The sequence below is a fragment of the Macrobrachium nipponense genome, chromosome 24 (assembly GCF_015104395.2).
Source record: "Macrobrachium nipponense isolate FS-2020 chromosome 24, ASM1510439v2, whole genome shotgun sequence".
In the NCBI taxonomy this organism is placed as follows: Eukaryota; Metazoa; Arthropoda; class Malacostraca; order Decapoda; family Palaemonidae; genus Macrobrachium; species Macrobrachium nipponense.
This window is the reverse complement of record NC_061091.1, coordinates 47,973,776-48,000,322: the sequence shown is the minus strand read 5'-3', so window position 1 is coordinate 48,000,322 and position 26,547 is coordinate 47,973,776. Positions and strand designations below refer to the sequence as shown.

General features: G+C 37.2%; 1 protein-coding gene across 7 annotated transcripts in view; it reads left to right on the top strand.

Moving 5' to 3' along the window:
- Positions 1–26,547, top strand: part of LOC135205604 (uncharacterized) — a 630,437-nt gene that overhangs the window by 264,962 nt on the left and 338,928 nt on the right. For all 7 annotated transcript variants that reach the window (XM_064236380.1, XM_064236379.1, XM_064236383.1 and 4 more), the window contains one exon: positions 11,527–11,602. In XM_064236380.1, coding sequence (XP_064092450.1) covers positions 11,527–11,602 — 76 coding nt within the window. The remainder of the gene's footprint in view (positions 1–11,526; positions 11,603–26,547) is intronic.

The window sequence follows — 26,547 nt, the reverse complement described above, 5'->3', positions numbered from 1 at the left end:
GCAATTCATGTGCTGGAGCTTTGATGATAGGCAGGCCAATCACATTGCCAATAGCAACAGGAGCATCTTCTGATTGGGCCAAAGAATTATAGGTTGACTATAATCTAACAGGTCTGGTTTGACTTCTTTTGAGACAGCTCCTGTGCCTTGACTATCATCTTGTGCTGGAAAAACTGTCAATATGCTGATGATAAGAATCATCAATCTGCTGGACATAATCATCTTGTAGTCTGGGTATTGAGGGCTTGATCTTGATTTTGGATTGCCTTCAATTGTACATTTGGGTAGTTCAGTAAATGATGCTGGCACATTCACTTGACCTGAAGCTGATTTGTGGCTTTAAACTTGTAGTGGATTGACAATGGTTTCTCCTTGACCTGAGAACTGATATATACCTAAGGCCGTTCCATGGAAGCTTCCCTTTCAATCAGGAGTGTCAACATTTTTGGCAATGTTGTCCCAGTGATGTACGGATCTGCTTGTGTCTCAGAAGACCTGGAGGCACTATACAACCATACTCCTTCATATTATGAGATATGGCATCAGCAATGTTGTTGCATATTTGAGTAACCCTGTGATATATGTACAAGGACAGCCCAACAGCATAAGGACTTTCTGCCATTTGGTGAAACATAGCATCTGAGGAAGAAGGCTGGAACATCACTTGTCGTCTTGTTTTGCATTTTTGCATGATGGACTTAGAGAGGTTGGCACATGACTTATTCAATTTTTCTGTGCATTTTGTCAGTAGCTGGAGCTTTGCACCTTGTATGACCCATTTGATGAGGTTGCTGAGTTCTGATGGAACACCTGCCAAGCTACAGCCAATGAGAGACCCATTAAAAAACCACTAGTCATCTCTCCTAGACTGAAGAATTGCCTGCCAGGTAATCTTTGAGCACTGGAAGATCATTTTCATATCTGTCTTGATGTCTCTTATCCTGTGCTGCTTGGTCTATGGCTGAATGAGTTGCTTTCCTAGAATGCATAACCGGTGAATTCTTTCCTGAACCAGGTATAACAACAACATCTGACAATTTTTCAGGGATTTTCTTCAAGGCTGCCTGGTGACCTATACATCTTCCTTCTAACCATGAGCTTGCATCATCCTGCTGTATAAAGCTGTAAACTTCTTTTTTAGTGAGAAATTCCCCATCATTTAACCTCTCTGTTACTTTAGCATAATGTTAAATTTCTGCTGAAATGAACTCCACTGTGTTGAGTTCATCAAGGTTCTTTTTCTCACTGAATCTATTTGGACTTTGTACATAGCAACGCTACTTACTCACGTGACGGTTCTTGTGATACTTGATATCTCTTGATAGAAAGTCTCCCTGTAATTATACTCCGCGAGGTGCACCGTCCAGACTTCATTTTCACTTGCTATAAACAAACTCTTCAATTGATTTCCCATGTTGTGAGTTTGACTTTCATGAAGTTCTTCCTCCTTGTTCTTCGAGTCATACTTGACACCTTGGCAATAGAAACAGCAGTCTCGCTTGAAGGCTTGCACATAAGTTCGGGTGACTTTTCCAGAAGATGCTGTTACCCAGCTGTGCTGGAAACAGTACGACCTGCTGCTCTAGCAGATAATATGCGGGAGTCCTGGCCATCAAGGGCCTTCTTCCATCTGCCCTGTCTCGTTCAGTATGCGTTTATGGTCACTTCAGCATAACTATGTCTGTGCCAAGTTGCATGATTTTGTTTTAAGTCTTGTGGGCTCAGGCTCTACAGCTGCTGATTTAGTGTTACATACTCAGAGTTGCCATAGTCAGATCTGTTTCCCACACATCAAAAATTTCTCATATGCAGAAAGGGGAGGCTGTGTCACTAAATTATTCTGTTCTTGGCACTTGAGGCAAAGGTTAAAGTCTATAGTTTTCTTTTCTTTGGTGATTCACCAGATCCAGTTGCTGCCATTTTCACCTGAAAAATAAAGAAATCAACTAATGCTTTTCCCTAATTTTAAACCCTTTCCATGCTGCAGCCTTTGGGACGCAGGCCTCCACGTGTTGTGATGTGAGCACCATATATCGACGCTTTTTACACAGAGATGCATTTGAAGCATGCAAAACTGTTGAAGCAATATGCTGCACATAAAGGACTCATATTACCTATTGCAAAGATTACCCCTCTTTCCAAAACCTAACGCCACCACCATGCCTAAACAATGCTAACACCACCACAACCAATGTTACTACTTCACTTACTTTCATAATTGTTGTTCCTCATCGTGACAATAGATAATAATATTAGGCATATTCTTGAAAGTAACGAACACACATCAAAATATATATTTACACTAACAGAACTCTGCCTTTTAGCCTTTTCCGATATTTTTACTGCTAATAGGCCCTTGGGCTCCATGTAATCATCTAAAAGTGGAATACAACAAAGGAACTTATATCTATGATACACAGTGTCAATTTTTTTCAAGCACACCACCTAAACCATGATAGAAAAAATTGGAACATCAATTTCTTTGTCCATTATGGTCCAGTGATCATTTTAACCATGTTGCCAAATTCTACCCAAAATTTTTGCAAACAAATTTATGTAAACATTAATCAATTGGACTAGAATCTGTGATAATCCAATGGGTGTTTATCCAGGAGTACTTCAGGAGTTGAATACAGCTTCACAGGATCCTGGAGTCGTGAAGACGTCTTGAATATTTCGTTATAATCGAACGGGTGGACGTTATAATCCAGTGGGGGTTTGTCCAGGAGTCCTTGAGGAGGTGGAAGAATTTTGGGTGGAATTATTCCAAAGAATTTTCTCCAGAGATTTTATACGGGTTCACATATTTTCCCAGATGGCAAACCCTACAGGCTGATGTCCAGGTCAGTCTTATATCATCTAATGAGCAGGCGTTGCCGAAATGCCGAATTTTCCCCCGATTTGCCCGAGAAAACACTCTATCAGACGGCGCAAGCAGACCTTCAATGCCGAGAAGAACTCGGCATTCTTCGAGGGGATTGATTTATCGTCTCAAATAAATTTAAAAAATACTTTTTTTTGTAAATTAGTTAATGTTTTTCTTTTTATGTAAGCTTGGGTAGAAAATTATTATTACTACATTATTACTTACATAATATGTGTTAAATGATTCTTTAAAGAGATTCCCACTTAATAAGCATTGAAAACGTTCGACCCTCTGTGACGGTAAGGAACTCTTTATAATTGTAAAACACGAAACCGAATAGTGTTAGCAGTTAAATACCCATGATATCGTATCTTAGTATATTATGTGTATTAGGAATGTAGATTCAAACTACAAGAAAAAAAATCGAACTGTAGATAAAACTAGCAAGATTGAAATAGCTGTAACTTTTGTAATTATAATGTTATTGAATTTAATGAGTTACATGGATTGTAAAGTAATTGTAAGATATTTGATATTGTTTCCATTCATAGAATTGTAATTTGATGATAAGACGTGATTACATTATAACTGACATGAACCATGTAGTTACGAGTGGCGTAAATTACTATTCCATCACTGGTGAATCCAGGAGCTAGGCTTCATTATGGGGGGGGGGGGGGGGGGGGGGGTGGGGGGGGGGGGGGGGGGGGGGGGGGGGGGGGGGTGGGGCGCTTCAAAGAAATTATCATAAAAAAACAGGATATAAAAATCTGGAATTAGTAAAATATATTCTCAAACATATTTTTTACCCTGATATATGAAGAAAAATAATAATTTTTTTTGTTTTGTTTTATTTATATAGCCTATATGTTCTATAAAGTTGATTTATAAAACTGAGTAGGTTACGTATCTACCTATATTTTGTGTGTAATTTCTTTGTCTTATAAAGTTTAATCTATAAAACTTAATATGTATATATCTTGTTGTTTTGGTTGTAATTGTGTATATACATAGCTAATATATGCTTTTGTGAATGATGATGAATATAAATCGATGAGGTGTTGCATAAGATTGGTTTATTTTCTTAAAGTACCTGGGCCATAAAATGAATTCCGTTTTCTATAAGATGCCGATTTTAGTATGCAGAGCTATCGGCAACGCTGCTAATGAGGAAGAAAAAGAAGTAAATCTTAATTAAACGAGAAAAATGTTCATCTTTATCTAGACTTAATTGAGAGATATTAAAAATTTAATATTCTTTAGATTTTTAAAGATTTAATTATGCAAGAGAGCAAAGATTAGAAAGTTTATTCTTTCTATAAATTCTGTCTTTTCCTCCGTAGCAGCTGTTGAAATAAAATTTCAACGTTGGATCATGGGCAGTTTAGAATATATAATACTAAAACTCTGTCTTGTTTCTGTTTGGACACTGGGAATTCTGGGGGCTTCTTGGAATTACGAAGAATTCTTGGAATTCCGAAGGCTTCTGAGAATTCCGGAGGCTTCAAAACAATCTCCAGGCTCTGTTGGCTTTGAATGTCTTGCACAAGAAGAATCGTCTGATTTGTTCCTTCCTGGAGACGAAAGGTTTTCAAGGTTTCTTCGGTGGAAGCTCACGTTGCTGTAGATGAATTCCGAAGGTTTCTAGGAATTTCCGAGACCTGTGGGCCTGGAAACGTTTGTTTGTTTGAATGTACCCTTCTAGATTCCCAAGGTGGAAGCAGAAGGAGCTGAATAGGACTGGATTCTTGAAGACTTCTTCGGGAAGCTATTACAATCCAGGAGTTCTTCAGGATCCTGGAGTCGTGAAGACGACTTCAAGAGGACGTTATGATCAAGTCTTTCAGGAGGTGGAGGAATTCGGGGCGGAATGATTTGGAAGACAGATTCTGGATTTCTCCAGAGATTTTGCATAGATGACAGAAACTATAACAGAATCATGGAGAGATTAGACCTACACGTCAATTTATAATATTTTGAGGCAATGACAGGTCATAGGCCTACACATCAAATTCTTATATTTTGAGGCAAGACAGGGAATAGGCCTGCACGTCAAATTCTTATATTTTGAGGCAATGATAGGACATAGGCTTACTCGCCTATTTCTTATGTTTTGAAGCAATGGCAGGACGTAGGTGTACTCGTCAATTCCTTATATTTTGAAATAATGTCAAGACATAGGCCTACATATAATATCCTTATACCATATTGAGACAATGACAGGGTATGGGCCTACACGCCAGTTTCATATTGCAAATAGTTTTCTACTTGTATCTGTTGGAAATAGAATAGCTTTTAATTTATATAGTAGTTTTAACTCCACGACATATAATGCATATGCATAAAATGGAATGTAGCTACACATATAAGTAAGAGCACTTACAACACGTGCTTGGATGGCCATAGTAACGGTAACGCCACTTGTACCATAGAGACTAAAAGTAAAACTTGTGGCTCTGTAGCCGATGACACACACAGATCAAGCTTAGGACTGTCTCGGCCTTACACACAACTATCAAACTGCTCTCAATGAACTATATTGAAAATAACTACTGAAGGTATAACAAATTATATTACTGTGTTTAGTAAATAAAAGCCTTCTGTAGCATTTCTATGAAAATGGAGGTTATGGCAGGAAGGCATCATAAGATACTTATGGAAATAGGAAAATATATGATAGCAGAAAATTTATGTATGAGATGGTCCAAACCAGTCTGCGAGTACCCCATGAATCACTTGGATTTGGGGGCATTTTTGTATATTACTCTGTTGGACAAAAGGATACGTAAGAGTCTCTCTCTCTCTCTCTCTCTCTCTCCTCTCTCTCTCTCTCTCTCTCTCTCTCTTGTTAGGAGAATATTCTAGCGTAGATTAAATTCATAAAGATCTCGATTACTTTTAATTCAGAGAAATGACTGAATTTCAGTTAACAAGAGTAGGCAGATAATTCTTTATACCACTTCTTTATGAATAGGTTTATGTTTATTCTGCATTGTTAGGATACCATATGAAAAATGTTCGAAGACACTACAAGCACCATAACAGCAGCAACAAAAGCAAAAATAATCACAACAGGAACCACAATAAAACGGCTGATATAAGATAGGGCTATAATCCAAACGTCGTAAGTTGTGTAGATCGACAAAAAGACATACGCCATTTTTTATGATCCTGGTATTTCGAAAGGAGATAATTTCATTAAGGAAATTCTCAGCAGTTATATCCAGCATGACCTGTATAGCCTTTCATAACTGTATCTGTATCTTTTTTTTTTTTTTTTTTTTTTTTTTTTTTTTTTTTTTTTTTATCAAACAAAAGTATATTCTGTTTTTGTAGAGCGCAGTCACTGCTTGTTATCCCTCCGAATGTGTTAACGATTCCAATGAAATCAATTTCGAGACTATTAAATTGTAGTAAAATTTCCTGAAATCAATATGAAATGCCGTCTGCATAACTCTTGAGAAAGTCTTCGTGTTTAAATTTAGAATGGCGAACACGCTTTACAATATCAGACGTTAATTACCATTGTCCAGTGATTCAAGTGCACCGATTCGAACGCAGACATTCCCTGTGTCACATCCGTATTCAGTCGAACCTCGTGTACGAAACACAACATTGCAGCAACGCGTAACACTTCTGACTTTATTCATATTTTCCTGTTTTTTATACAATTTTTATGGAGACGTGTATTATGATTTTATGTCAGGGGATAATGTAATGTTTCTTTTTGATAATCAGCACAACGTATTTTAGTTCGGCAAATCAACCATTGCAGAATAAATGAAGATGAAAAGAACACAGATTAACCAACTTTTCGAAACTATTTCCAACCAATCAGCTTCAAGTAATGGTGGTGACTTAATCAGAAGGCGGGGTTTAGCTGCAAAGCTAGCTGGACTCTGCTATACAGACTGACTTCCAGGTCATTATTATATCATACAATGAGATAAGAAAAGAAGGGAAACTTAAATAAACTAGGAAAAATTTCATCGTTAATCTAGACTTAATTAAGATATACTACATATGCTATAGATTCCTAAAGATTTAATCATGCAAAAGAGCAAAGATTAGAAAGTAAATCCTATCTTTCAATTCTTTCTTCTCTCTCTCATTTTAACTACCACCTGCTAATATAAATTTCCACCGTGAATAAACTCGTCTTGTTTGTTTGAATGCTCACTGGGAATCCCAGAGGCATCTGGGGCTTCCGAAGACTTCCAGACAATATCCAGGCTCTGTACCCGTTGGATTAATTACCAGTCTGCGAGTACCCCATGAATCACTTGGATTTGGGGGCATTTTTGTATATTACTCTGTTGGACAAAAGGATACGTAAGAGTCTCTCTCTCTCTCTCTCTCTCTCTCTTCTCTCTCTCTCTCTCTCTCTTGTTAGGAGAATATTCTAGCGTAGATTAAATTCATAAAGATCTCGATTACTTTTAATTCAGAGAAATGACTGAATTTCAGTTAACAAGAGTAGGCAGATAATTCTTTATACCACTTCTTTATGAATAGGTTTATGTTTATTCTGCATTGTTAGGATACCATATGAAAAATGTTCGAAGACACTACAAGCACCATAACAGCAGCAACAAAAGCAAAAATAATCACAACAGGAACCACAATAAAACGGCTGATATAAGATAGGGCTATAATCCAAACGTCGTAAGTTGTGTAGATCGACAAAAAGACATACGCCATTTTTTATGATCCTGGTATTTCGGAAGGAGATAATTTCATTAAGGAAATTCTCAGCGGTTTTATCCAACTTGACCTGTATAGCCTATCATACTGTAACTTTTTTTTATTATTATTAAACAAAAGTATATTCTGCTTTTGTAGAGCGCAGTCACTGCTTGTCATCCCTCCGAATGTGTTAACGATTCCAATAAGATCAATTTCGAGCCTATTAAAATGTAGTAAAATTTCCTGAAATCAATATGAAATGCCGTCTGCATAACTTTTGAGAAAGTCTTCGTGTTTAAATTTAGAATGGCGAACACGCTTGACAATATCAGACGTTAATTACCATTGTCCAGTGATTGAAGTGTACCGATTCGAACGCAGACATTCCCTGTGTCACATCCGTATTCAGGCGAACCTCGTGTACGAAACACAACGTTGCAGCAACGCGTAACACTTCTGACTTTATTCATATTTTCCTGTTTTTTATACAATTTTTATGGAGACGTGTATTATGATTTTATGTCAGGGGATAATGTAATGTTTCTTTTTGATAATCAGCACAACGTATTTTAGTTCGGCAAATCAACCATTGCAGAATAAATGAAGATGAAAAGAACACAGATTAACCAACTTTTCGAAACTATTTCCAACCAATCAGCTTCAAGTAATGGTGGTGACTTAATCAGAAGGCGGGGCTTAGCTGCAAAGCTAGCTGGACTCTGCTATACAGACTGACTTCCAGGTCATTATTATATCATACAATGAGATAAGAAAAGAAGGGAAACTTAAATAAACTAGGAAAAATTTCATCGTTAATCTAGACTTAATTAAGATATACTACATATGCTATAGATTCCTAAAGATTTAATCATGCAAAAGAGCAAAGATTAGAAAGTAAATCCTATCTTTCAATTCTTTCTTCTCTCTCTCATTTTAACTACCACCTGCTAATATAAATTTCCACCATGAATAAACTCGTCTTGTTTGTTTGAATGCTCACTGGGAATCCCAGAGGCATCTGGGGCTTCCGAAGACTTCCAGACAATATCCAGGCTCTGTACCCGTTGGATTAATTACAAAAGGCTGAAGAACAGAGGTCCATGGAGGAGGAATCGGATTTGGTACTTCCTGGAGACGAAAGTCTTCGAAGATTTCTTAGGGAATCGGCACAAAATGTTGGAGAGTAATATAGTTATAGTCTATTTCTATCCATCTTTCCACTCACAAACCTGGGTATTAGGTAGATGTGGCATACGCATATCTGCCTCGTGATCGGCTACTATATTTATGTATGTATGTATTTATTTATAAGGACGTAAACATTCCGAACATAACACTACAAGGACATGAAAAACGAGCTTTCATCAAATAGTTTATGCAAATCAAACTAAAATGAACGATGGTATTTCAGTCATTTCGTCTCATTGTGGGTAAATAAGAAGACATCTGGTTGTACGAGTGCGAGTAAGCGGTATTCTAATAATGTCCTGCATGTAAATTACATGAGTAGCGGTAATATTTGAAATAGCGTTGAATATTATTGTATACAAGTCACAAAGCTGTTTGGGGTGGGTGGAAGAGCAAGTCACTGCATTATTGGATGGAGGGTGATGCATGGCAATAGTATTACAGTTTTCTCTTCAGATTACTTTGCATATTGACGTCATTTTTTCTTTAGCATACAAATCGCTGTCATAGTTCAGTATTTTTCAAAGTAATTTATCGAGCAAGAGTCTGAAGTCCCATTCAGGTCTCGTCATCCTTTGTGCGTTGATGACTAATAAACTGTATAAAAGGTTAGTCTGCACTTTTTTTTTTCATGTAAGGCATTGTATCGACTCCTAGATAGAATGAACAATGGTTAAAATAAGCAAGTAATTTTGACTTCTTTGAAAGAAAAAATGTGCCTAAAAGAAGGCCAGTAAAATCAAATATCTGGTATAGGCCTATCGTTCGCTTGTCAGTGAATTGAGTTCTAGTGGTTAACATCAATAAAGGTTGTTTTTCCATTGTACGGACGTAGATATAATTTTGGTAGGATAATAAAGTTATTTTTGTTGTTCATGCAACGAAATCGACATGGTAAAAGTTGGAGTAAGGAAATCTTGTGATCTGGACAGTTTGTGGGCCTAGGTCTACGTGTGACTTGAACTGTAATGAGATACGACAATTTTTTAAAGCCCATGGGCTGTGTGTTTTTGATATGAGTAAACTGATAAAAGCTCGGTTTCTTGTAGCTATATTGATTTATTATCGTTAAAAATCGGCCTGTGTATGAGAAATTGTGAAGGTTTTTTCTTTATAAACAATCAAATATGTTACTGAAGAAATATTTTGAGCTACACATGCGCATGTGCTACATACGAGAAGTTACCGTGGGTGGACAGACGAGTTGAAACCACCTACAGTTTCAGCCTGGCATTCTATACCACATACGTTTCTCAGTTGTAGTCGTTAGTGCTAAGTCAACCTGCGCCGTTAGTTTCAAAGGAAGTTCCTGCAGTACGACATTTTGGTAATCTTAATTTTTTTTTTTATATTAACACTCATTTGTCATTCATGATGTATCGGTTGTGAGGCTAATTTGCATCATGTTATTTCAAATATCTAAACACTTGCACCAGAGAAGGTCAAGAGCCGAGTAGCAGGAGTAGTCTCGGTCCTTGGCTTGCCAGCCGAAATTTCATCAAATCAATTCAAATAAAAAATTCACTGAAGAGGCCTACGGATGAAGGCCTAAGCCAGGTTGGCATTCAGTCATACATTGCATAAGGCAGAAGAAAGGAGTCAGAACTCCTTTCACGTCTTACCCCTTACAGAATGAAAAAAACGCCATGGGAATGATGCAGTATTTAATCCAAATATTTGTTTTGTGAGTCAATTAAGTTTATTTTAAGCAGTTGGTCGCGATACTTTTATCCTAGACCGATGCATACAAGCAAGACCAAGTGAGAATTCAAGTTTTAAGTTCCTCTTTTTCGTCTTCTATTTGTTATCTTCCTTCCTTATCTCTTATCTGCTAAACTCCGAAGGAAATAGTGACTATATGAATAACATAACCTTTTACCGCTACCAGCAATGTCAGGTTCTCTACTCATCATATCTGATTCTCTCTCTCTCTCTCTCTCTCTCTCTCTCTCTCTCTCAGCCTAATAATGAGGGGAACTTTTACCTTGCAGCTTTGATTTATCTTTGAAGTGAGACCTGTGCTTTTGTCTCAATGGTAATTTCATTTCTCTCTCGAGTCCTCTTCGACTTGATTTGCAGGCTTCTTTTTGATGACGATACTCCCAAGGGGATTGTTATCATGTAAATGTTTTGTATCTTACAATGAAGAATAAAGATGAATGGATTCTATAGTTTGATAATAATCATACGCCGAAACCGTGAACTATTGTGATCTGGGTGTATTTTTCAGCCTCCTAACACGACCATCAGTCTCACCATCTGTTCTGGTTCACTATGAAAATATTGCCACTTCATTGCAATTCGGTTTCATTGCAGAAGTTCGTGATTTAATGGCAACTCGAGTCACCTGGATGGATCTACCGCATCACTTTCCTCCTTGTGCCTTAGGTTTTATCCCTTATCAGTTACTGTGTTACTGAAGATTAATTTAACGTTGTTAGTGATTTAGTAATTGCAAGATTATTAATATAAAAAAGTGTTGCACTGTTAATAAAGCGCTTAAAGTGTCAAGGGAGTATCATTATGAAAAGAAACAGCATGTGTACGTCACCATCCCATTTGTATTTGCCTTTCCAACCCATCCGAACAACTGTTTACTCTTATATCCGACTTTCTTCTATATTTTATTTTCTCTTGTATGATTTTCTCTATTCTGTTGTTATGGACATCAATCTCCAGGAGCTTGAAGAATGAACCATTTTGATAAAATTGAAAGCTCTGCAAGACAATAATACTCAATTGTTATAGGTACCCTTGTAATTGATTGTATACCCGTTTTCTTTCAGGATGGTTTTAGACGAAGGACTGAACAGAAAACGTTCCATATCTGATGTATCCTTAAATAGATCTTCCAGTAGGGCGGTAAGTACCAAATATTTGTTTCTGGGTGTTTAAATGATATCCTTGTTATGAGTGTCATAAAGAAAATTTCCGTATTGAGGTGAATTATGGTACTCTTGATGTAGAACGTTTATTGCCAGTGAAGGGTCTATGCACGCAGGTTCTGTCGGTTACGTTTAGTTATGAGTGGTTTGTTTTGGAAGGCAAGTTTAACCGTTCATTGTGTTAACAAAAAGTGGACTTAAACTCATTTTTATACAATATTTTATTGATTAATTTATTTATTCGTTTATTCTATTTATTCATTTATTTGTTTCTGGGCCCTCCCCTTATTTTGACGTTAATCAGTGTTTCTTAGACTCGTTCCATTGTAGTGTTGTACAATGATGGAAATATTTATCACCTGGAAGTAAGAACACATTGAACTCCCCATTTTCTAATTTCTTCGTTTATTTCGAGAATTGTTACCAATCTAATGGCAGTAACGAAAAGAAATAAGAATTGCTGCTATATTCAGGCATAACATAAAGCCCCTTTATAACATTCTCAGTTACCACAACTATAAATCAGGAACGAATGAAGTAAAGCCTACTATTTGTGCTTACATGAGCTGCAAACCAGTTTGCTAACAATATCATTTAGTATTCTTCATAATCAGATACACAGTATGATCGGTGAAATGTGCAGAATATATCCCTGGTTCGAGGCTCATGTTTCTTGCAAGAGAAGTATATCGCGAAGCTGCACAAACCATTCTTGAGTTATTTGGGTTATCAAGTATGTGAAAATTAATTTGACCTATGACGGTTAGCAATGAAAACCCGAAGCTTTTAATCAAAGGCGAGAAATTCTTGAGGCTGTTTGTGTAATGAAGCAAATCCTAACGCCCTCCATGATAGCCTTTACACCGGGATTCGTTTGCGACGTATGTCTTTTTCCAAGGGTCAGTCCTCAGACATATTTGTCGTTTTTCAGGGGTCAGGCCTCGTGTTTCACATTCATTCCTTCTCATGTCAAGTGCATCTGACGACCTGGGTGGGTTTCGAGGTAGCAGATTCCTTTCTCATTTAGAGTAGTTCTTTTGTAGCGTGATACTCGGAAACTTAGACTTTTCGAGCAGAGTCGCCACACCCAACATTAAAATACCGAGTTCAAGAACACTTCGCTTACAGTCGACACGCTCATGCGCTGAGTACATATGCCGTTGAGCATTTTTAATTTATAGTAATTTTACTCCACCATTGCTCCCGGAGCATAGTCACATATTTCCAGTGGCCTGGAAATATGTGACTATTAAATATTTCTGTTTGGACTTGTGTAAGGTAAATAGTCTTAAGGATTCTCTGGAAGAGATATGTAAGTGTTTACATAATAAAAATATGGAATGTTAGTCCATATATATAAAAGACTAAAACTAAAGAGGTCAACCAGATTGCTTGCAGGAATGTGATCAGACTAGAGACGCTAAAGATGACGTATACAATAAAAGTAGGCTAAGATAACATGCCGTCACCTGTAGTCATTCAATTGTTTATAAACTTTAGTCCAAGCTTCCTGCTTGAGACAAACACCGTGACCTATAGCTCAGGCGGCCTACGTGATCTCTACTTTGTCTCATTTTGATGTGTGTTCGTATGTAAACTATGTCATCTGATAGTATGTTCATATGTTCGAACTACTGTCTGTTCCTTCATAACTTGTAACAGAGATGGTAGACAGGCAGAACAGAGTTAGCTATCGTCATTAGAAGACCTGTACCTCTTTACCTAAGCTTTATCATGTAGAGGAATAGGATTAACCATCATCATTGGCAGAAGCGCTCAAGCTATCGTCATTAGAAGACTTGTACAATCATACCTGATCTTCACCATGTAAAACTTCAGAAGAATATACGTATCTATTTTTATACTTCGTGTTTTCTACAAGAACCTCCTCACCATGAGTTTAACACATCGTCGTAATAACCAACAAGATAATACCGACTTCGTAAGTGATCTACAAACCCCCAGACACTCCATTGAATATGGAAGTGCAATACCAACCGACTTAGCGTAAAATTATCGCAAGTCTAACATTACCTCATAGGGCGCCTTATCATACAAGGCACAAGCCCTAATATTGGTGGCAGTGGACCAGAAGAACTCTACAACTTCTCCGAAGAAACATCAGAATAATGAAGTATCAAATAAGAACTCTTCAACGACGACGAAAGCAGCAGATTCTTCAAGCAACTTATTTTCATCGTTTAGTGAGCGACTTCAGAAAACAACAAGAACTCTTTAACGACGACGAAAGCAAGAGATTCTTCAAGCAACTTAGTATCATCGTTAGTGAATAACTTCAAGAAACAAAACCGACGTGTCCTTTTTCCTACGACAACGCAAGCTTCGTCTCTCATTAGAATCATTCAAGAAAACATCGTTAGTGAGCGTTTCCGGCACTCCAAGAAACAAACCAACGAACGCGTCTGCAGCATCGGATCTTTCAAGGGTCTCGAATCATCGAAACAACGCGCACGGGGAAACTGAAGCCAAACCAGGTCATCCGCTAAATAGAGAAGGAGGACCAAGGCAGTGTGTCGTTATCGGAACACCGTGACTTCCCACAAAAGCAAGCTAAGTACAATTTTTTATTCATTTGGAGTAACTTTGAGTGTTTCCTTTGCAGGTCGAATTTCGTTATTCCTGTGGCTGAAGTTACGAGACATTCTTAATCTTACTTTTTTACAGAAATTATCTACATCATTGAGATTTCGCTACTGCGAGTTTTTTATCTTTGAGTGTCTGTTTCCAGAAGTTCTACTGAAATATCATAATCATATACTATGTTAATTTTATCATTTTGGGTGATTATTAATCCCTTACGTAACAAATCATATTAAACAGTGAATATGCGTTTACGCAGTGGACGTCTGTATTTATACAGATGCATGGATAGGGTCGTTAAGCACCGTAGTGATTAGAAAACACACAAAAACAAGTGGAACACCCGTACAAATCTATATAAATTAGAGGTAACACTATTTCGGGTCATGACAATAAATGCTCCTTTGCAAAGTCCCGATCGCAGTTTTAGCCTTGAGTTTTTTGAGTTATATAAAATATCGAACCTCAATGACTCAACTTAACTTTTAAAAATACGGCTGGATTGCAAGGAATAACATGCCTATAAAAAACTTTCATTAGGCTAAATGCGCTGACCAGGATCCCTCACTATTTCAAATTTTAGCAAAGAATGAAGTACAAACAGTTAATATTGAATGCAGTAGTGATAACTTGTCTTATTAGTAATCGCTCAGTTCCTAATAGTTCGTCATTCATTGCTTTATGCGTAACCAGCAACATAATGCTAAAAACACACAATACGTTGCCGATGGTAATAAAGAGAAGGATCCTAATTATTACAAAAAGAAATAGAAACAGTAGCCCGTTCAGAATCAAACAAGCAAACTCGGTGACTGTGTCACCTAGTCAAGCGGTCAAGGTCAGTCAAAACTGCCGAAGTTTTCAAAGCAAAGCAAATTCCACACAATAAGCGACTCTAGCAGAGTGGGGAAAAGCGATATTGGATCATACATACCGATATCTTTTTGAATTAAAAAGGATTTTTCCTATGAAACACACGACCGTATAAAGTAATCAGAGCAGGTTCTAGTAATTTTAATACATTAAGTTATAATAAATACTGGTGGATTAAGCTCAACTGTACGCGCCGTAAAAATTAGAATATCTTGTTTTATTCCTTTAGTAAACGTAATATCCTGTATTTACGGACTCACCGTCTGTTGTTCGAACTTCCCTAATGAGAAGTCCGGATAAGCGAGCGCTTACAGATACCTCTATAGTTATAAAAAACATTGATCTGTATGTAGTGTAATTGTAAGATCCATCTAGGGGTATACAAAATATTATCTTACATCCTGCAAAATAAGGCGTGTTTATCAAAGGAAAATCCTATAAACCTTCAAACATATTAAAACCCGTTTGAACAAAAAAGACAGTTAATCAAATAATAACTTATATAGAGGAACTATACATTTGTCTCATAAATCGTAACATTGTTCAAATGACCCAACAGAATTCTCCCACAACCGCAGTCGTAGTTTGCACGCAAAATCTCGAGAAGCATGCACCCTCGAATGTCTTAGTGCGTGTAAAAAGACTTTGCTGGGAAATGAAATTTTAATCCTTCCCGACACTGAAATATAACGATTTCCGCGAACAAAGTTAATCTAGTAATCCACAAAAACCTATACATATAAATATCGCATTTTTTTTATTGTTGCTAATTTTTAATCACGCCCAACCAGTCGTAGATGAATCTCTCTGATAATCTATCTAAAGTAATATCCGTAAAGTCATTCAAGCAGAGGTGATTCAGCAGAAATTTTTTTATCTTTTATCTGAATACCAGGAAGTTTCTCCACTAGCGAGTGATCTCTGGAAAAAAAACGGATGTAATTTAACACAAAATACGGTCTAAGGACAAACATAAAGCTATATACGTACCTTCGTATAGACTCTCAATTGAATTTCAAAATAGAGATAAATGACGAAGTTGAAAAATGTTAGTAATAGGAGTCATTAGGAAATCAAATAGCCCTTATAATTTTTCCCTCAAACGTCATGCCATAAAAGATCGGACTTGGCGTATCTGCGTAGATTCTGTCGCTTAAACAAGGAAACGACTCCCGATAGCTTCCAGTGCGATGTACCGACGACATTTTATCTCTGTTAGGTTAGAATAAATTTTTTTTTCACCAACTTGGACTTACTTAAATGCTTTTACCAGATACCATTACCTAAGTGATTGTACCTCATACACCGTTTTCAGCACACTCAGGGGACATTATCAATTTTTACGTATGCCTCCGGCTTACGTTGCGCCCCAAATTACAATATAGTGTTTGGAGACTTTTAGGGGATAACCTACATGCCTATAGGGATGATCTTGTAATCTTTTCTAATACCTTAGAAGACAAATTCACATAAAGTAGAGCTAGTGCTACAGAGACAAAGACAAATAATCTCAGAGTAAAATATCTAAATGCGAGTTTTTAAAAAACCTAACATGTTTATCTAGGTTTTATGTGTCTAGTCAAGGTCTTAAAGTAGTCCATGGTAAGGTGTCGGCTATTCATAACTTCCGGTACCTATTAACGTAAAAAGGGGATACAGCACTTTTGCGCTGTAGTGGGTATTACAATCGTATGCAAATATGTAACTCTTCAATCATGACAGCTCCGTTAACAGATCTTACGAAGAAGAGCGTAGATATATTATGGTCTAAAAAGCATCAACAGGCGTTCGATATCTTAAAAGCGGAATAATGCAGCTCACCTAACTTAAAAATCCCTGATTTAAATAAGGAATTTTTTTTTTATTGCAACAGACGCCTCAGACCAAGGGGTAAGAGGGATACTACTTCAGCAATATGATAAACAGTTCTTTCCTATAGCTTTTTATTCACGTAAACTAAAGCCCTCTGAAAGTAAATATGCAGTAATAGGCAAGGAAGGGCTAGGTATCGCTAACTCACTAGTACATTTTAAGTTCATAATCTATGGCTATCCTGATAAAGTCCTTACTGAACATGAGTCCTTTACCGAGTTTTTCAAAGGCTTTAATCACAGTCCAAAAGGAACTCGGTGACAAATGATCATTCAGGTCTTTGGAGCCAAGATAAGATATCTACCTGGGAAAGCAAATATCATAGCTGACGCATTATCCCGCAATCCCGCACCATACTGCAAAGAACCATTAATTAGACTAAAAGATATAGAAACATCCGTGCCTATTGTTAAAACCGTATCTAAACAAGAAAATTCCTTAACCCAAGAGATCGCGACCATTGAATATCTGGGTTGGAGCGCAGAACTGTTACAAACTGAACAAAGCAAGTGTCAACAGTGATAAGCAAAACAATAAACACCAAACAATAAACACTTCGAACGGAAACAAGGTCAGCAGCTAAGCAAAACCAATAAACACTTCGAACGGAAACAGGGTCAGCGGCTAAGCAAACCAATAAACACTTCGAGCAGAAACCCTAAAGCAAAAGTATATTTATAGTATGTGTATCAGAATAATGTAATCAAATGTAATGTTATATGTAGGTCTGTGACGAGGAAAACCCGAAGAACACAGCAGAGGACTAACGACCAGGTAGTAGTAATAATCTCTCTCATACCAATCGTCATAAACTGGTTGCATTCCGTCATCCAGGGTTCCCTCCTATGTCACAGAAAGCCAAATCACTGTTTTACTGGCCTACAATGCTTACAGATATAAAAAGCACATAACTAATTGTAACACGTGTCATGAAAACAAGGGATACACTAAGACACCTGTCAGTTTAAGGGCCTATCCTGTGCCAAATCAATCCTTGAAAGAATATACGTAGAATTATTAACAGAATTACGAGTCTGACAGAGGGAATAAACACTTCTTAGTGTTAATAGTTCCTTGACACGTTATATAGAATTAATAGCACTAAAAACAAACACTGCAATTGAGTGCGTTACGAATATTTATGAGTGCTAAATCAGTAAATATGGAATTCAACACATAATAATCTGTGACTCGGGTGGTGTAAATCAATAATAATCTCCTTAACACGTTGTGTGAATTCCTTTCCATTAAGAAAACCAATAATATATTTTATCACCCAGAGTCAATCGGTTTGGTAGAATAACGGATAATTAAATAGGAAGTGTCAATGTCTTACGAGTTACAACTTGTGATATTGGATCCGAACTGGATTATAGCGGTTCTCGCGGTTTTAAATACCTTTATCATTTATATCTTGTATCTATAGAATTGATTTTAAAGTCAGGAAGTCTAGAAGTGAAAATGTTATCTATGAAATAATCCTATATGAATCTTATACAGGGCTAATAATATATATAGAATTTGTATGGAAACCTTTTTCATATAGTTTGAATAAGGAATATTTAATTTAACATAATTACAATTATGCAGATTTCCAACATGAAACTAATATATTGTTCAATTTTGGTACTGTTTTTTTTTCAGACATTCTTCTCATGTGGGTCGAGTATTAAAAAACAAAAAAATTTATCCTAAAGTCGTATTTATTACAGCAAGTAACGTAACTCTTAGCTGGCTGAGAGCAATCTCCTGCCAAGTGACGACGTCATCATTGCCGTATCAGCATTTGTTCCTTTTAACCTCAATAATCTGCTTACACAGGCTTCATCTGTGTGTCGTCTCTGCTTGCGAAGCAGATTGACTGGAGAAAGGAATGCTTCGTTCATGAACTTCACATGTGGTTCATAGGTCACATGACAGGCCACATAACATATTCTTATCCGTGTGTGTAATGCAATTAGTTAAGGACTTGCAATCATTTTAAAAATTAATGAACAAAATAAGCAAATAGAATTTCTATAACAACAAAATGAATTATTTTTTTTTTTTCTGAACCTCATAGACATTTAGAAGTATCAAGATATGTATATATGAAATATTTACTTGCAACATTAGCCTATTACAGTTCAAGTAAAACATTCATGGGAAAATGTCACATTTTCTTGAAAAACCCAAAGTTTATTTAGAAATTAGTTACATAGTGGTTTTTTTTCGTTGCATCTCCTACCTATTTATAAAGTTTTTAAAAAATTAACCTCAGAGGATGCGCGCGAGAAAATTGAATATGAAACTTTTGTTAGGGCACATAGAATCATGATTAATATTCTCTTTGACTCTTATGTTGCCTGGCAATCTTACAAATAGCTCCGTTTTCCACTTCTTTGTCTAGTAATTTACTACCAGTAATATCGAATTTTCTTTGGGATTTGTATTGATATCTGTTTATTTGTTATAATTATGGATATTTTTACAGTCATCATAGACCTGGATAGGTTCACTCATTGTTAATGCCATGGATAAAAAAGTTTGTACAGCGGACTCTTTTGAATTCCAAAATATCAGCGAATTCATGTGGGTTAAGTCTGGTCTAAATGGCTCTCTCCCCTCCCCTGTATTTGGATGTCGTCTGAATTTACTTTGCCCTTGTGACAAGTATAATTTCACTTGCAGGCTGATTAATGGAACCTGGTTACAGTATCCTGCAGTACGAGAGTTTCACATCGCAACTTCAAAACAAATCGTTCGTCGCTGCGGATGACTACAGTCAAGTAACAACCGCCTACAATGTGAATGGAATTTCATGGACTTCTTCGACCGACACCGTATCTCGTCGTTAATCTCGTTTTAATGCGGAACGCTCCGGCGGCTGTGGAAATCGACTACAAAAAGGGACATACTTCCGACAATTACGACCCGAAGGATATTCAACTCTACTTTGCTGGCGAAGGACTCGTGCTGGGGATGTTTTTTTATTCATCGCGAACGTAATCGTGTAGCTTAGGATGCAGAGAATAAGTATGAGCGCAAATAGAACGTTGGACGGACCCGCCCAGGCAAATTTTCCCCTTGTTTTAACCCTGTGAAATAGGCCGTTTCATTTGGCTATAGGTGGTTGTCTGGAACTGTGTAATGGACGAAAAGTTGTTCGAACGCTAGTTAAAAGTGAAGTAGTATAACCTCGGTCATGTATCCTATATATATAAAGTATCATGTATCCTATATATATAAATGATCATAAATAACAGAATCGAAATATATTTTTTGCGTGTACGCAATAGGAATCTATATATAAATGATCATAAAGAACAGAATCGGAATATATCTTTGCGTGTACGCAATAGGAATCTATTTAAAGTGCACATATATTAATCATAATTATATGAATCCATATACATATGTATAAACAAATCCGGTAGCCTATAATCAATCTGTTACCTTATATCTTACCAATATCTGCAGTTATATATGAGTTAGTATATTGATTAATGTATCAGATATATAACATTTAGCATAAAAATCAACTAATCAATCAGCATAAACATTAATAATTTTATCAATTCATATATGAAATTTTTTATCAGTTAAAATATGATTTTTATCATGTTAATCTTCATTCTATGCAATTATCAGAGTACATTAGTATTTTCTGTAGCATAAGTATCTTAAAGAGATGAAGTGAAAAACTGTATCATTATATATCACGTGATCACTATTATTTACCAATATCATTGTTTTATATTTTATTACTTGAATCAATTCATGTACACAATGAATTTTTATTTACTTATATATATATTCACATAGTGTCTGTATCACACTCCTATAAGTCAAATGCAAGTCAAGTTTGAGTAATATTCAGTAGTTGGTTTGGTAGCTGACCGAGCTGATGTAAGTGTTTACATAATAAAAAATATGGAATGTTAGTCCATATATATAAAAGACTAAAACTAAAGAGGTCAACCAGATTGCTTGCAGGAATGTGATCAGACTAGAGACGCTAAAGATGACGTATACAATAAAAGTAGGCTAAGATAACATGCCGTCACCTGTAGTCATTCAATTGTTTATAAACTTTAGTCCAAGCTTCCTGCTTGAGACAAACACCGTGACCTATAGCTCAGGCGGCCTACGTGATCTCTAGCGTGTCTCATTTTGATTGTGTGTTCGTATGTAACTATGTCATCTGATAGTATGTTCATATGTTCGAACTACTGTCTGTTCCTTCATAACTTGTAACAGAGATGGTAGACAGGCAGAACAGAGTTAGCTATCGTCATTAGAAGACCTGTACCTCTTTACCTAAGCTTTATCATGTAGAGGAATAGGATTAACCATCATCATTGGCAGAAGCGCTCAAGCTATCGTCATTAGAAGACTTGTACAATCATACCTGATCTTCACCATGTAAAACTTCAGAAGAATATACGTATCTATTTTTATACTTCGTGTTTTCTACAAGAACCTCCTCACCATGAGTTTAACACATCGTCGTAATAACCAACAAGATAATACCGACTTCGTAAGTGATCTACAAACCCCCAGACACTCCATTGAATATGGAAGTGCAATACCAACCGACTTAGCGTAAAATTATCGCAAGTCTAACATTACCTCATAGGGCGCCTTATCATACAAGGCACAAGCCCTAATAGATATTGTTCATGGTGGGCTGTGAGCGGCACACGATGTTTTACTAAATGGCTTTTGTAAATCCCATTGTGACCAGCTGTATTGCCTTGTGCCTTTTCATGTTCTTACCCTCCCTGTGGTGTCCTCTTGCCTGGCTGTCCAAATTCTCAAGCTTTACCTTGTCCCAATTTGCACCTCGTATATGTGAACAGTTCCGTTGGCCACGTACTGAAATGTCTAGAAATGTGTCACATAGGTCTCGCTAAACAGTTTGCATTTATGATATTGCTAGTATGTTGTTCCTGTATGTAACAGTCTTGAAAAGAAAATGCTGAAGAACATGATTATCTAAATATGGAGTATTTCGACACGAAAGGTAAACAAGTCAGGTTCTCCGTATTTATCATTTATTTTTATATAAACTTTTAATTCCACTAGGTATCATTATGTTTATATAGTTTCTAGGGAATTTTTACCGATGGAAATTGCCCTCCTTCACTTTTGATCTTTGCGAGGAATCAGAAATCATGAAATTGGTGATTAACTTTCCTTGTGCATTAACTAAAATTTCACATCAATACTATGGTCCTTGCGATGGTTATCGATGATTTATCGTTATTCCATGCCATTGCGATCTCTCTCTCTCTCTCTCTCTCTCTCTCTCTCTCTCTCTCTCTCTCTCTCTCTCTCTCTCTCTCGTCTGAAGCTAAAAAACAACAATATGAGAACTAGTTCACGTAGTCACCTTGACGAGTAAAGCTTTCCTCCCCGAAAGGTCTTGAATATTGCATTGCGTCTTTTCTCGTCGTCCTTTGAAGTATCCGTAATCAGCAGCGCCTCACTTTTTCTATTCATTGTTGAAGAGGCATCGTTATATTGATCAGTCTGGCGTCTGGATCGCCCTACTTCTTTGGGGAGATTCTGAAATGTTAGATTGTGCTTTTTACAGTATATATGTTTAGACTCCTTATGTATACACGTATTTAGTTTGGGTATTTCTTGAGACGTCCTCTTGTATTTTTATATTGTGGGGTCTGTATAGACCCGCCGTATCTACGTGCATGTTTGTATGTGTTTAGACTTTCTCGTGTGTATGCATGCATGCTGCATGCATTGTTGCTTCATCTGCTTAGAACCCTCCTGTATGCCTTAAATCAGCGCTGGCCCGTGCCCAAAGGCAGGCCTTAAATGTGGTAACATAAAAGGAATATGAGGCATGGTATGAACCTCTGGACTTGGACCAACTAGCAGATGCAATCAAGTTACATTTTATCAGTTTCTTTCTTTCATTATCGGAGTGTAGAGTAACGATATTGACGAGTAGTTCTTTTCGTTGTTAGAGTAATTCTCAAAAATATTTCACGGCATTAAGAGTCAGAACAAATCCAAGTCTGAACGAGATCATTCGGAGACTTCAAACCTCCATCTGGGCTGAGCAATCCACTCCCCAACCCAAACATGCACTCGTGTTTCTCCCCAAAAATTCATTATTTGTTGCCAGTCTTCAGGCCTTTGGTCAAATTTTCTGAAAATCTAAAAATAATTTTCTACGTCATCCACCTTAATAAAAAGCAAACGTACAGAACAACAAAAACAAAGATCGAACAGTAATAAATTATCTTACAGGCGGTGACTATAAAAGCAGACCGTTTCGTTGGCCTGGTGATTCACCAGTTTGTTGTTCAGAATGTCACAGCTCTCTCTTATCTTTCCGTTAATTCTGACGTGGTGGGTGGCTTGTTCAGAGTGGACTTATGCCGGCACAGTCCCTTGCCCTAAGTTGGTAAGGTGTTGAAGGGGATAAGGATCTTCATGTGGATCACAGGGCTCTTCCTTACTAATAGAGGCGGACTTTAAGTTATATATTGTCCGATACAAAGGAAATCATTATATCATCATTGATGATCAGACAAGAGTAGAGGATATTTTTATTATATAGTCTTCAAAATTTTCCGTACAATTCTTCTCTCTTCGACGTTTTCATTTGACTTTAGTTATTGGCCAATATTCATATTTTGGTAGAGAGGCATACGTCAGCAGTGTTTTTGCTTTAGTTTTTGTACGATAAATAAGGTAATGAAATACGGGGAATAAGCCCTTAGAGTTCAACAACAGGTTTCCTGAAGATGAATTCGGGAGTCGTAGTTCAGGTATTCCTTACAGTATTTCTCATGTCGCCGACTGTCTTTTAATGTTCCATGTTAACAGGGGAAGACAATTCAGGAGACAGAGGTGTTCGTTGTTCTTGGTCTTGTTTTTTATTAAGTTGGCGTCATGCCAGCACGGGCTCATGCTCATAGAGCAGCCTGTGTTATACAGCGATTTGAAGTGAAAAATGTTCATGAATAAATGAGCCAGATTATTGGGTGAAAGGTGAAACTGTTGTCATGAAGTGAAAAGTTTAACAGGTAAGATTACAATTCCCTTTAAACCCTCAAATGCCTGTCAGTAGGGAAGGAGGAGTGATAGTGGCGAGACGTAGATGGCCAGTAAAGAAAAATGAAAAGAGAAACATCGCAAGAAAAAGAAAAATGAGAAATCGACCCTTAAGAAATACGCGTAGTAGCTTGAGTCTTGAAATGGAGAAACAAATCAAGTTATGAATGGATACATATGTTTAGAAATAAATTTGTAGAGAGCACGGTGATGTGAAAACACTAGGCGAGTTAAAATACAAAAGCTCAAAACAAGGAACCGGTCGTCAAAAGAAGCAAAAATTGATCTAGGAAATGCCAGTCGTCTGGAACTTCTAAATGGTCCTTACCAAGTGCGGTCGTTCTGATGGTCATCAGCCGCATAGGCAACATCAGTTACTGGAAGTACTCTAGTTACCTGAACGCGAGAAACAGAGGCAACTGCAGCATCAGATGTGATTAACGAGGCACCACTATGAGTATATTGTATACTCTTCTGTGTTCCCCTGTTCTTTTGAGCAGCTCCCCACTACTTTCCTCAATATCTTTATTGATGTGGTTCTGTATACTGCTATTGTGTATAAGAAGATTTTAAATGGTGTTATTATAATTATAGACTATATTTTATCCTTGTGATTTTCTTTACAGTTTTCTTCACTCGTTTTCAGTTTGTTGTTTTGAGGGACCTATATAAAATATCCTTCTTGCTTTTTGTTAAAAAGCATTATGAATAAAATATTCAGAGTAACTTTTTTTACATTTTCGATGTGTTTAAGCTCTCTGTCAATGAAGTCAGGGTCGCAAATTCTCAAAGCTTTCGTGAGAAAATTGGCCAAGACGTTGGTTTTCACTTCATTATTAAACCGGGAGATAAATATATTAATATAAGTTCCTACATTAGTTTCTTTACGATAAAATGTAAATTTAAAGGTGAAACTTACTGGGTCATAGTAAATAAATATGTCTTATAAGGGCAAGGTATCGTTTGTTTCATGTTGCGTTGTGAATTCAATAGATTGCAAAATTCTATTAACATACTGAGGAAAACTATCAAAATCTGAAGGTTACTTTTAAAGTTAATGAAAATAGCATCCACGTACCTCACCCCAAAAATGGGTCTCGGAGAAGGTTCACAATTCTGAAGAATTACAGTTTCCACAAATTCCATGTATTGTCGGAGTCGGGAGTGAAGACGGGGATGCCGTTAACCTTTTTAACCATATTTAGGAATTCACAGTTGTTCAGGGAAAGACAGAGTTGCGTTCTGGATAGTCGTAGTTTTCCCCGTGTACGACCCCGAGGTCGAGGAAGGGCTGGATTAGGACTGTGGTAAAGACAGTTGCAGGATGATTTTGAGGTTGTAGGTGAGGGGGTGGTGCTATGTGTGGGACCACCAGGCGGCTTAGGCGGCTTTGGTCGGTTATATAAGAATGGCCATTAGGCTGGTCGAAACGTCGGCGACAAGAAAAGCGCCATAAGAAAAACGTGGACTTTTGACTCCGGTATCCATCTACCAGAAACCTGTTTGAACTCTACGGTGCCATCCCCCGTATTTCACTACCTTTTCTGTTGTACACATAAGGAATAAAAGCTGCTGATGTCTCTCTCTCTCCACTAAATTATGAACATTGGCCAGTTGTTATCATATATTAACGCAGAAGAGAAAGTTATTTCTGGGAAAATTGAGAAGACACAATTTAAAGTAACTCGCATGATACAGCCATTTTCTTTAACAATATAGTTAAAAAAATGAGATAAGGATGAAGTATTTTATTCTCAGTAAGTCTCTCATACTGTTTCCAGCTTCGATCGCTAAGCCTTTAAAAATATCGAACCAATAATCCTGTAACCGTTTTGTCTTCCAAATCCTCAGAGCGAAAAAAAAATAGTTTTGTTTTTTTATAGCCGACATCTGACTGGGATATCGGAGATGTGGCTGATTGGATCCATGGCGCTAATTACACATCAAAATGCGAGTTGAGGACAATTGTATTCTTCGCTCTCTCTTTCTCGCGCACACACAATCACACATTTGCGTACGTAATAACTGTTATTCAACAACCTCCGATTATGGGTACAAACTCTCTCTCTCTCTCTCTCTCTCTCTCTCTCTCTCTCTCTCTCTCTCTCTCTGCTTCTCTCTCTCTCTCGAATCACATCTATGACCTCTCATTATGGGGACGAAGGCCCCTCTCTCCTCTCTCTCTCTCTCTCTCTCTCTCTCTCTCTCTCTCTCTCTCTCTCTCACAGAATCACATTCGATGACCTCTCATTATGGGTACGAAGGCCTCTCTCTCTCTCTCTCTCTCTCTCTCTCTCTCTCTCTCTCACAGAATCACATTCGATGACCCTCTCATTATGGGTACGAAGGCCTCTCTCTCTCTCTCCTCTCTCTCTCTCGTTCTCATCTCTCTCTCTCTCTCTCTCTCTCTCTCTCTCTCCTCTCTCTCTCATAACACAAACACACAAGCTTACTTAATCACTCGTTCTCAAAGACCTCTCTCTATAATTAAGAACGACCTCTCTCTCTCTC